This window comes from Nerophis lumbriciformis, linkage group LG26, assembly GCF_033978685.3.
Source record: "Nerophis lumbriciformis linkage group LG26, RoL_Nlum_v2.1, whole genome shotgun sequence".
Taxonomy (NCBI): domain Eukaryota; kingdom Metazoa; phylum Chordata; class Actinopteri; order Syngnathiformes; family Syngnathidae; genus Nerophis; species Nerophis lumbriciformis.
In genome coordinates this window covers 8,002,501-8,015,000 of record NC_084573.2, presented here as the reverse complement: position 1 = coordinate 8,015,000, position 12,500 = coordinate 8,002,501, and the positions used below count along the sequence as shown (strand labels likewise).

General features: G+C 35.2%; 1 protein-coding gene across 3 annotated transcripts in view; it reads left to right on the top strand.

The window, feature by feature from the left end:
- The window catches only part of esr2b (estrogen receptor 2b), a 64,424-nt gene that overhangs the window by 11,435 nt on the left and 40,489 nt on the right, over positions 1 to 12,500 (top strand). The window contains exon 1 of one of the 3 annotated variants that reach the window (XM_061987510.2): positions 3,810 to 3,899. The exons of the other annotated variants lie outside the window; for them this stretch is intronic. Within the exon in view, the coding sequence (XP_061843494.1) occupies positions 3,858 to 3,899 (42 nt within the window). The 5' untranslated portion in view covers positions 3,810 to 3,857. Of the gene's footprint in view, positions 1 to 3,809; positions 3,900 to 12,500 lie in introns of those variants that run through there. 3 annotated transcript variants of the gene reach the window in all.

Here is a 12,500-nt window from a genome sequence, read left to right as displayed (position 1 = left end):
CGACATCAGTGTGTAAAGGATATAACCACATGGGCTCAGGAACACTTCAGAAACGCACTGTCAGTAACTACAGTTGGTCGCTACATCTGTAAGTGCAAGTTAAAACTCTCCTATGAAAGGCGAAAACCGTTTATCAACAACACCCAGAAACGTCGTCGGCTTCGCTGGGCCTGAGCTCATCTAAGATGGACTGATACAAAGTGGAAAAGTGTTCTGTGGTCTGACGAGTCCACATTTCAAATTGTTTTTGGAAACTGTGGACGTCGTGTCCTCCGGACCAAAGAGGAAAAGAACCATCCGGATTGTTATAGGCGCAAAGTTGAAAAGCCAGCATCTGTGATGGTATGGGGGTGTATTAGTGCCCAAGACATGGGTAACTTACACATATATGAAGGCGCCATTAATGCTGAGAGGTACATACAGATTTTGGAGCAACATATGTTGCCATCCAAGCAACGTTACCATGGACGCCCCTGCTTATTTCAGAAAGACAATGCAATTGGTGAAATAAACTTGTTTGAAATGGGATCATCGCGTTTTTATTGGTTGATGTCTTCTGTTAGTGATTAATCAGTGGCTCGAGTGGCAGGTGTCGGGTCTGTGGGTTTCGAAGCACCTTCGAGTCGCCGTGTTTTGAATTCCAGTCCAATCTTGAGCCGCAGCCGCCGGTGACTTCATCGTTTGGACTATGTGCTTGGCGGAGAGGGGAGGGGGCGGAGCCTAGCGAGGCGAGGAAGTGGAGCAGCGCGGCGGCCTTGAGGCCCCCGTGAATAGCTGGCTGCGGAGGAGTGGAGGACGGAGGAAGGAGGAAAGTCCTGCGGCGGCCACAAATAAGCACATCCTCTCCCGCCGCTTGAAAGACATTCCAGCGAAACATGGCCGAGGTCACCATGCTCGACTCTTCCTGGTTGCCTCCCGCAGAAGGTGGCGACACCCGCACGCCCTCACCAGGCAAAGTGGGGCTATGTGTCAAGAGCCCTGTTGATTTTGAAAGAGATGGGACATTAGATGTAGCGAGAACCCGACTGGTGATGTTTTCAATGGCGGATTTATCTGGAACAGTCCTCAAAATATTCCATGTTCCACGTTGTTCCTTGACGTCAAGAAACCTATTGCTTTTGAGTAATCCAACACCAGCTGGCTGACGTAGTAGCCGGGGTCAAAGTTCCATCTGTGACGTGTTTGCCGTCTCTTGTTTTCACCAGGTCCTGAACGTCAAGGTCACTATTCGTTTTTAAACCGTACCGGCCAAGGGATTTTTTTTGGAATTTTTCAAACTGTTTGGGTTTATGTCGAGACGAGAACCATGTTTGTTTTGAACTCTTCGGTTCCATCTCAAGAACTCTCGTTTTTTTTTTTAACCCTTTGTCTCTCTTCTGAACATTTTGCTTCTATCTTAAGAACACTGTTAGTTTTGAGCTCTTTGGTTCTGAACTTCTCAATAACCCTGCTTGTTTTGAGTTTTTGGTTTCAAGTGAAGAACCCTGTTGGTTTTGAGCTTGTTGGTTCCATCTCAAGAACACCTTTGGTTTTAAAATATTTGTTAAGTTATAAAATATTGTGGTTATATGTCAAGAACCCAGTTTGTTTTGAGCTCTTTGCTTCCACCTCAAGAACTCAGTTTTTTTAACCCTTTGGCTCTCTTCTGAACTTTTCGCTTCGATCTCAAGAACACTGTTAGTTTTTAGCTCTTTGGTTCTGAACTTTTTGATTCTATCTCAAGAACCCTGATTGTTTTGAGTTTTTGGTTTTAAGCAAAGAACCCTGTTGGTTTTGAGATTTTTAGGTCTGAAACTTTTGGCTCCATCTCCTCATTGTTTTTGTTTTATGTCAACAATCCTATTTGTTTTTAAGCTTTTTGGTTCCATCTCAAGAACATTGTTTGTTTTGAGCTCATTGATCCTATGTCAAGAACCCTTTGTTTGACTCTGAACTTTTTGATTCCATCTCAAGAACCCTGTTTGTCTTGAGTTGTTTGCTATCTATCCATCTATCGATCGATCGATCTATCTATCTATCTATCTATCTATCTATCTATCTATCTATCTATCTATCTATCTATCTATCTATCTATCTATCTATCTATCTATCTATCTATCTATCTATCTATCTATCTATCTATCTATCTATCTATCTATCTATCGATCTCTCATCGATCTCTTCATCTCTCTATCCATTTCTCTATCAATCTCACCATCTCTCTGTCCATCGCTCCATCTCATTATCGATCTCTCAATCTATCTCTCTATCCATGTTACTATCTCTCTATCCATCTATCGATCTCTCTAGCTATCTCTCCATCCATCTCACGATCTCTCTATCTATCTCTCCATCCATTTCACAATCTCTTTATTGATCTCTCTATCCATCTCTCCATCGATCTCTTGATCTCTCTCTCTATCTATCCATCTCCATCCATCTCTCCATCTATTGATCTCTCCATCTATCAATCTCTCTATCGTTCCCACCATCTCTCTATCCATTTCTCTATCAATCTCTCTATCAATCTCACCATCGATCTTTCCATCTCTCTGTCCATCGCTCCATCTCACTATCGATCTCTCTATCTATCTCTCTATCCATGTTACTATCTCTCTATCCATCTATCGATCTCTCTATCTATCTCTCCATCCATCTCACGATCTCTCTATCTATCTCTCCACCCATTTCATGATCTCTTTATCGATCTCTCTATCCATCTCTCCATCGATCTCTTGATCTCTCTCTCTATCTATCCATCTCCATCCATCTCTCCATCTATTGATCTCTCCATCTATCAATCTCTCTATCGATCTCACCATCTATCCATCTCTCTATCCATTTCTCTATCAATCTCTCTATCAATCTCACCATCGATCTTTCCATCTCTTTATCCATCGCTCCATCTCTCTATCGATCTCTCTATCCATCTCTCTATCTATCTCTATCCATCTATCGATCTCTCTATTTATCTCTCCATCCCTCTCTCGATCTCTTTATCGATTTCTCTATCGATCTCTTTATCGATCTCTCTATCGATCTCTCCATCTCTCTATTCATCTCTATCCATCTCTCCATCGATCTCTCGATCTATTGATCTCTCTATCCATCTCTCCATCTATCGATCTCTCTATCGATCTCACCACTTCTCTATATATCGATCTCTCCATCTATCCATCTCTCTATCTCTCTATCTATCTCTCCATCTATCGCTCTCTCTATCCATCTATCAATCTTTCTATCGATCTCTGCCAATCTCTCCATCTCTCCATCTATCGATCACTCTGTCCATCTCTCCATCCCTCTGTCGATCTCTCCATCTCTCTTTCGATCTCTCTATGGATCTCTCTGTCAATCTCTCCATCTATCGATCTCTCTATCCATCTCTCTCTCTCTCTGTCTCTCCCTCTCTATCGATCGTTTATCTTTTTGAAGATCAACCAAGCGTCAAGCTGATGGTTTCAAACGTCATCAAACACACGAGGGCTCAAAGGTCACACTGTTTGTCGTCACTTTTTATGTCGACACAAAGCCGAGGTCAAAGGTCAAATGGGCTCGTTGCTGTTATTGACGGGCAGTGAGAAAAAAATGTCCAGATGTTCTTTCTGCTTGTGGTCGACGTGGCCTACGTCCATGGAGGTCCTGTGATCGATGAATACATGAATAATAATATGTTGGTAACACATCGAGATTATTACGTTAGACTTCAGTGTTGAGGTCAGGGTTCTAAAAAAACAACAACTGGTCTGTGTGCTTTAAAAGCCACGGTGGACTAAACAAATGAAGCCTGTGACCTTTGACCCCTGCCGTCCGCTTTACGGCGGGCGTTTGCCGTCCAAAGCTCAAACGCTCCTCACGGAACCACAGTTGAAGCGTCCATGGGGGACAGCTTGAGCTCGGCGGCGCCGCCCGACCCACAAGTAAGTGGACGCCTCCGCTTTGGACTGGTGGAGAACTTTCCACGCACCTTGGAGCGGCGTGGAACTGTTTGTTAAGACCTGTTTGTTTACCTGGGACCAAAGATAAAAGTGGAAACAGCTTCTCCAACCTAGCATGTTAGCATTTGTTGTCCGTCTCCACTTTTGCACCTTTTACTCGCGGTGCCCCTTGTGTCTGAGACGAGTACTGCAACTCGACATTAAGGACTGTAAAAATCTCTTTTGAAAAGGATTCCACGGCAGATATTTTCACCCGTCAAGAGCAATCGTCTTTAGCGTAGTTAGCTAGCGTGCTAGCATTAGCTCCTGTGTCCCGCTAGTGTGAGGGGTTCACTTCCTGGCTAAAGGGGAGGGTCTAACTCAGGTGTTTGCAATCCCCCCATCAAAACGGAGAAGGTAAATATTGCGTATGACGTCTCCGGTAAATGTACTACGGCAGAAATAGACATGGGACAGAACATTAGGGTCAAAAACCGCACACTCGGTAAGTAAACAAATGGGCTGGACCGATAAAACGATATCTATATACACTATTTTCCAGGCTATGGACCGCACCGGTATACTAAATTTTAGAACAACAAAAATAATTTATATATATACGTTGTGAAATTAGTTATTTTCACAAAAAGATATTGTAAAATTGTATTTACATACCTCAACGGTGTCTGTAACACGGCAGTAAAACGGCTGATCAAACAAAACAGAGGTCATTGTCATTTTATTCGAAAGAATGTTACATGTTAAAATTGTGCTTTGGGGGCGAGGGGCAAACCGAATAAATAGATTTTAATTAATTTCAATAGGCCATGCTTTTACTAGCTGCGCAAGCTAGCTCTCCAATCAGCTAAACAGACTCAATAACTCCACGGTGACGTTTTGGTGAATTTACTGAGGAATATGTGAAACTGAAACAATACAAATAGAACGCCATTGTAAGTTACCGTATTTTTCGGAGTAAGTGTACGTTATATGAGGCATAAATAACCAACTGAGAACGTGCCTGGTATGTTAACGTAACATATTATGGTAAGAGTCATTCAAATAACTATAACATATAGAACATGCTATACTAGGGATGTCCCGATCCAGGTTTTTGCACTTCCGATCCGATACTGATATTGTTTTTGCACTTCCGATCCGATACCGAAACTGACTGATACTGGCCTATCCGAGCATGTATTAAAGTTTAAAGTTATTTAGCCTACTTAGTTGTCAGAATCATATTGAAAAGGGTTTTAGTACTCTTGATAACAACTAGCCAGCTGAATTAGGGGAGTTTGAATAATACACAATGGTTGGTAACAAGAAACTGACCTGTTTATTCAAGGATAAACACAAAATAGACAAAATTATACATGACAAACAGAAATGGCATCATGAATTAGGGCTGGGCAATATGGCCTTTTTTTAATATTGTGATATTTTAAGGCCATATTGCGATACACAATATATATCTCGATATTTTGCCTTAGCCTTGAATGAACACTTGATGCATATAATCACAGCAGTATGATGATTCTATGTGTCTACATTAAAACATTCTTCTTCATACTGCATTAATATATGCTACTTTTAAACATTCATGCAGAGAAGGAAATCACAACAAAAAAAAATCACTATTTTTTTCATACGTTGTTGATCTGGAAATGTTTGCCTCGGCATTTTGATGGTGTGGACGCATGGCACCGAATGGAGATAAGCGTCTCGACAGACGTTACAATATTTGAACAATGATGACGAAAACCGTTTTCTCTGTTGTGTCCGTGTGTCGAAAATTGTTATGCGCTTATTTTTTTATTTGATTTTGTGCGTGGCATAGATTTGCCGTGCGCAGAGGACGCTTGAGCAGTGCGCAATTGCGCAGGCGCGCACCTTAGAGGGAACGTTGCTCGCACGGCTGCGCTAGCATCACAGCTAACGTTAGCCATGCTGCTACCTCTCTGCTGCGGGAGGGCGTATACGTATGTGACGTATGACGTGACAGTATGTGACGTATGATGTGACAGTATGTGACGTGTGTAAGAAGGTGCACTTGCTGTCTGTGAGAGGGAGACACAGAAAAGAGTGAGGAGAGCCTGTCGTTTAATGCCAGCAGCTAAAAGCAATTGCGTGAGAATCCACAGACCTGTGGATGTGTTAAAGGTGTGCTGGAAAATGCGGAACAGAAATTAGGGAGCAGCAGAAAAGTGGAATGTATTATTTAAATCGGTGCATTGGAAAACACGGACCGGAGTTTTTTTTAAAAGCTGGATCTGGATCGGCATTTTCCCATGCCTTGCCGATACGCATTTTTTTGCAAATATCGGCGGCCGATCCAATCCAAATATCGGATCGGGACATTCCTATGCTATACGTTTACCAAACAATCTGTCACTCCTAATCTCTAAATCCCATTAAATCTTATACGTCTAGTCTCTTACCTGAATGAGCTAAATAATATTATCGATATCAATAAAAGATGTGATTAATAAAACTTTTAATATGTATGTTAACATGTGTGTGTATATATATACATATATATATATATATATATATATATATATATATATATATATATATATATATATATATATATATATATATATATATCTCAAATGTTTTATTAATCACATCTTTTATTGATATCGATTACGTGTCTATCTCGATTACACCGTAAATTCCGGACTAAAAGACGCTACTTTTTTCCTACACTTTGAACCCTGCGGCTATATATATGTATAGTCGTGGTCTCACTTGTAAAGAACATAATGTCATGGCTGTCCTGAGTTTCCAATAATTTCTACATCTCTAATTTTTATGTGAAAGAGTGATTGGAGCACATACTTGTTGGTCACAAAAAACATTCATGAAGTTTGGTTCTTCTATGAATTTATTATGGGTCTACTAAACATGTGACCAAATCTGCTGGGTCAAAACTATACATACTGCAACATACATTATCAATTTTGATGATGTAGAAAAGTTACAATCAAATCAAATCAGCTTCATGGCATGGCCTCTTAACTTCATGTGAGTGATTATGATTGACGACAAATATTAACATTGCTGTTTGTATACTTTACAAGTGTATGTAAACTTTTGACCAAGACTGTATGTTTTATCTATATGTGTTTATATGTATGTATATATATATATATATATATATATATATATATATATATATATATATACATACATATAAACACATATATATACATATACATGTATATACGCACAAATATATACATATACATGTGCAGTATACACAAATACATAAATGTATATACGCACATATATACACAAATGTATATGTATATATATATATATATATATATATATATATATATATATATATATACACACAAATGTGTGTGTGTATATATATATATATATATGTATATATATATATGTATATATATATATATATATGTATATATATGTATACACACACACATATATATATATATATATATATATATATATATATATATATATATATATATATATATATATATATACTGAACAATGGGTGGGACACGCTGAACAGCCAATCCGGTAAGAGTATCAAACTATCAAGTTTGGTTGCGCCATCTTGCTGTCTCACTGTTGATTCTCTGCATGGAGTGAGACGAGAAAAATGAGTGCTGTGGAGAGCAAAGAAATTGTGGATAAAACAGGAAGTCACCTGGACAGTGTACAATTTTTTATTTTTTTTTCCAAACAGACCGGGGCGGTATAGCTCTGTTGGTAGAATGGCCGTGCCAGCAACTTGAGGGTTCCAAGTTCGATCCCAGCTTCTGCCATCCTAGTCCCTGCTGTTGTGTCCTTGGGCAAGGCACTTTACCCACCTGCTCCCAGTGCCACCCACACTGGTTTAAATGTAACTTAGATATTGGGTTTCACTATGTAAAAGTGCTTTGAGTCACTAGAGAAAAGCGCTATATAAATATACTTCACTTCACTTCACGGTAGTCCTTAGCCACGTTCATCTTTTCTTTTCAACCCTCGTCCGTTCCCTAGTCTGATGTACGGAAACAACAGGTAGGAACTAAAGTGCAGGACTGTATACATAAAATAAATAACAACATATTACAAATGTGCTACTTTAAAATAATAATTTGGTCCAATAATTTTAAATAATAATTACTGCATAACATAAATTAATTTCCATACTTAAACAAGATAAAAAGACCAAATTAAATGTAACACAGCTGTAACTTCCTGGCACTAAACCTGCAAAAAGTATTTACGTTTTCACTATTTTGTTACACTTTATTAAGCATTTCTTTCGCATTCCTTATTTTTCCCAACTTTATTAAGATAGGTTATTGTTGAGTGTTATTGTGATTTTACGATGGTGTTTACAATAATTGTTTTCCATGCTTGTGTTGACATTTCCTGTCCTTTCTGAGCTGAGGGGGTTATAATTTGTACAGAGCCCCTAAAGGGACATGGGGGAAAACATTTAAAAAAAAAAAAACAATTTTTTTTTTTTTTTTTTTTTTTTAGACATGTATCTCGTGCGCACGAGAAACTATCTTGTGCGCACGAAAAAGTTTCTCATGCGCATGAGATACATGTCTAAAAAATAATAATAATAATAATAATTTTTTACAATTTTTTTTTAATAACTTTATAAAAAGTTTCTCGTGCGCAAAAATTTCAAAAATAAATCATTTTTTACAATTTTTTTTTATAACTTTATAAAAAGTTTCTCGTGCGCACGAGATACATGTCTAAAAAAATGTTATTTTTTACAATTTTTTATTTTATAACTTTATAAAAAGTTTCTCGTGCGCACGAGATACATGTCTAAAAAAAATATAAATAAATAATTTTTTTACAATTTCTTTTTTTTATAACTTTATAAAAAGTTTATCGTGCGCACGAGATACATGTCTAAAAAAAAATAATAATAATTTTTTACAATTTTTTTTTTATAACTTTATAAAAAGTTTCTCGTGCGCACGAGATACATGTCTAAAATTTTTTTTATAATTTTCTACAATTTTTTATTTTATAACTTTATAAAAAGTTTCTCGTGCGCACGAGATACATGTCTAAAAAAATAATAATAATAATAATAATTTTTTACAATTTTTTTTTTATAACTTTATAAAAAGTTTCTCGTGCGCACGAGATACATGTCTAAAAAAAATAAATAATAATAATTTTTTACAATTTCTTTTTTTATAACTTTATAAAAAGTTTCTCGTGCGCACGAGGTACGTCTAAAAAAAAAAAAAAAAATTTTTTACAATTTTTTTTTTATAACTTTATAAAAAGTTTCTCGTGCGCACGAGATACATGCCTAAAAAAAATGTTATAATTTTTTACAATTTTTTATTTTATAACTTTATAAAAAGTTTCTCGTGCGCACGAGATACATGTCTAAAAAAAATAAAATAAAATTAAAAACTTTTTTTTTTATAACTTTATAAAAAGTTTCTCGTGCGCACGAGATACATGTCTAAAAAATAAATAAATAATTTTTTACAATTTTTTTTTTATAACTTTATAAAAAGTTTCTCGTGCGCATGAGGTACATGCCTAAAAAAAATGTTATAATTTTTTACAATTTTTTATTTTATAACTTTATAAAAAGTTTCTCGTGCGCACGAGATACATGTCTAAAAAAAATGTTATAATTTTTTACAATTTTTTATTTTATAACTTTATAAAAAGTTTCTCGTGCGCACGAGATACATGTCTAAAAAAATAAATTAAAAACATTTTTTTTTTATAACTTTATAAAAAGTTTCTCGTGCGCACGAGATACATGTCTAAAAAAAATAATAATAATTCTTTACAATTTTTTATTTTATAACTTTATAAAAAGTTTCTCGTGCGCACGAGATACATGCCTAAAAAAAATGTTATAATTTTTGAAAATTTTTTATTTTATAACTTTATAAAAAGTTTCTCGTGCGCACGAGATACATGTCTAAAAAAAAAAAAAAAAAATTTTTACAATTTTTTATTTTATAGCTTTATAAAAAGTTTCTCGTGCGCACGAGATACATGTCTAAAAAAATAATAATAATAATAATTCTTTACAATTTGTTTTTTATAACTTTATAAAAAGTTTCTCGTGCGCACGAGATACATGTCTAAAAAAAGTTATAATTTTTTAAAATGTTTTATTTTATAACTTTATAAAAAGTTTCTCGTGCGCACGAGATACATGTCTAAAAAAAAAAAAAAAATACTTTTTTACAATTTCTTTTTTTATAACTTTATAAAAAGTTTCTCGTGCGCACGAGATACATGTCTAAAAAAAAAATAATAATAATTAAAAAATTTTTTTTTTTTTATAACTTTATAAAAAGTTTCTCGTGCGCACAAGATACATGTCTAAAATTTTTTAAATAATTTTCTACAATTTTTTATTTTATAACTTTATAAAAAGTTTCTTGTGCGCACGAGATACATGTCTAAAAAAAATGTTATAATTTTTTACAATTTTTTATTTTATAACTTTATAAAAAGTTTCTCGTGCGCACGAGATACATGTCTAGAAAAATAATAATAATAATAATTTTTTACAATTTTTTTTAATAACTTTATAAAAAGTTTCTCGTGCGCACGAGATACATGTCTAAAAAAAAAATTATAATAATAATTTTTTACGATTTCTTTTTTTATAACTTTATAAAAAGTTTCTCGTGCGCACGAGGTACATGTCTAAAAAAAAAAAAAAATAATTTTTTACAATTTTTTTTTTATAACTTTATAAAAAGTTTCTCATGCTCACGAGATACATGCCTAAAAAAATGTTATAATTTTTTACAATTTTTTATTTTATAACTTTATAAAAAGTTTCTCGTGCGCACGAGATACATGTCTAAAAAAAAATGTTATAATTTTTTACAATTTTTTATTTTATAACTTTATAAAAAGTTTCTCGTGCGCACGAGATGCATGTCTAAAAAAAAAAAAAAAAATTAAAAACATTTTTTTTTATAACTTTATAAAAAGTTTCTCGTGCGCACGAGATACATGTCTAAAAAATAAATAAATAATTTTTTACAATTTTTTTTTTATAACTTTATAAAAAGTTTCTCGTGCGCACGAGGTACATGCCTAAAAAAAATGTTATAATTTTTTAAAATTTTTTATTTTATAACTTTATAAAAAGTTTCTCGTGCGCACGAGATACATGTCTAAAAAAAAATGTTATAATTTTTTACAATTTTTTATTTTATAACTTTATAAAGTGTCTTGTGCGCACGAGATACATGTCTAAAAAAATAAATTAAAAACATTTTTTTTTATAACTTTATAAAAAGTTTCTCGTGCGCACAAGATACATGTCTAAAAAAATAATAATAATAAAAAAAAAATTATAAATTTTTTTCCCCCCCCATGTCCCTTTAGGGGCTCCGTACATTTGAAATCAGAATGTTTACATTTAATATATTTTCCTCCCGGTCCACACAATATCAATAATTATCAATATTGACCAATATAAAAAAACGTTTATGGCAGTTTCCAGCCCTACAGTGCACTTATTGCAGCGTAAGTACGCATGTGTCTTAAAAGGAAGTGGGCCACGCCAGGTGGAGTTTACACAACAACCTGACATGTTTGGCATCAAAACAAGGTCTCGTCACATCTATATTAAAAATATACCAATTAATGAATCAAAATACAAAAAGTGATGAGTCATGTTGGAGCGTTGATTGTCCTGACTAGGCCACTTTGACCTGTCCTGTGAGCCTGAGAGCGTTGCCTGTGGTGTCAATGACCCCGAGGCTGAGTGGACCCACAAACTTTTTGTTTTTTACGCTCCTTTGCCTTGGAGGTGTCCTACAAAGCTTGGAATGCTCCTCATAGTCTGAGCTACCTCATGTAGTACGTTTTTTTTGCTGTTTTAGCTGATGACTTCGCTACTGTGACGCCCCACCGTGAATTACAGACTATAAGCCACTGCTGTTTTCCTACACTTTGAGCCCTGCGGCTTATAAGACAGTGCGGCTGATTAATATTTTTTTCTTCTCATAATAAGAAGTTGGAAAAAAACAAAACAAGAAAAATACGCTGACAAGGTGTTTTATTGTTTTTGCTATGGCGCCATGTTTTGCACAAGCTCACCCACTGCAGGTGCTGCAGTGCCCTTTTCAACCGTTCAGTCTTCTAGCCGTCCATAGCATTGCTACCCGTTTGGATTTTCCATTCATCGTGCCAAGCAACGTTTGTAAGTTTTACAATATAACTAAAACAATTCTTACTTACATCACTCCTACAGATGTCTGTAGGAGTGTTTTCATGCATATTTGAACGTGCTATCGCAATGTAATGAAGCTATCCTTGTTAGCAATTGCTAATATGCTAATATACTAGAACGTGTCTGTGTTAGTATTATCAACTTATTAACTGACAACGGCCTTCTTTTTTGTCTTGTTTCAGTTCCACAAATTCCCAAGTAAATTCCCCACAACGTCACTGTGGAGTTATTGAGTCTGTTTAGCTGATTGTATTACCATGAATTGATTAACGTGGACCCCGACTTAAACAAGTTGAAAAACTTATTGGGGTGTCACCATTTAGTGGTCAATTGCACGGAATATGTGCTGTACTGTGCAATCTACTAATACAAGTTTC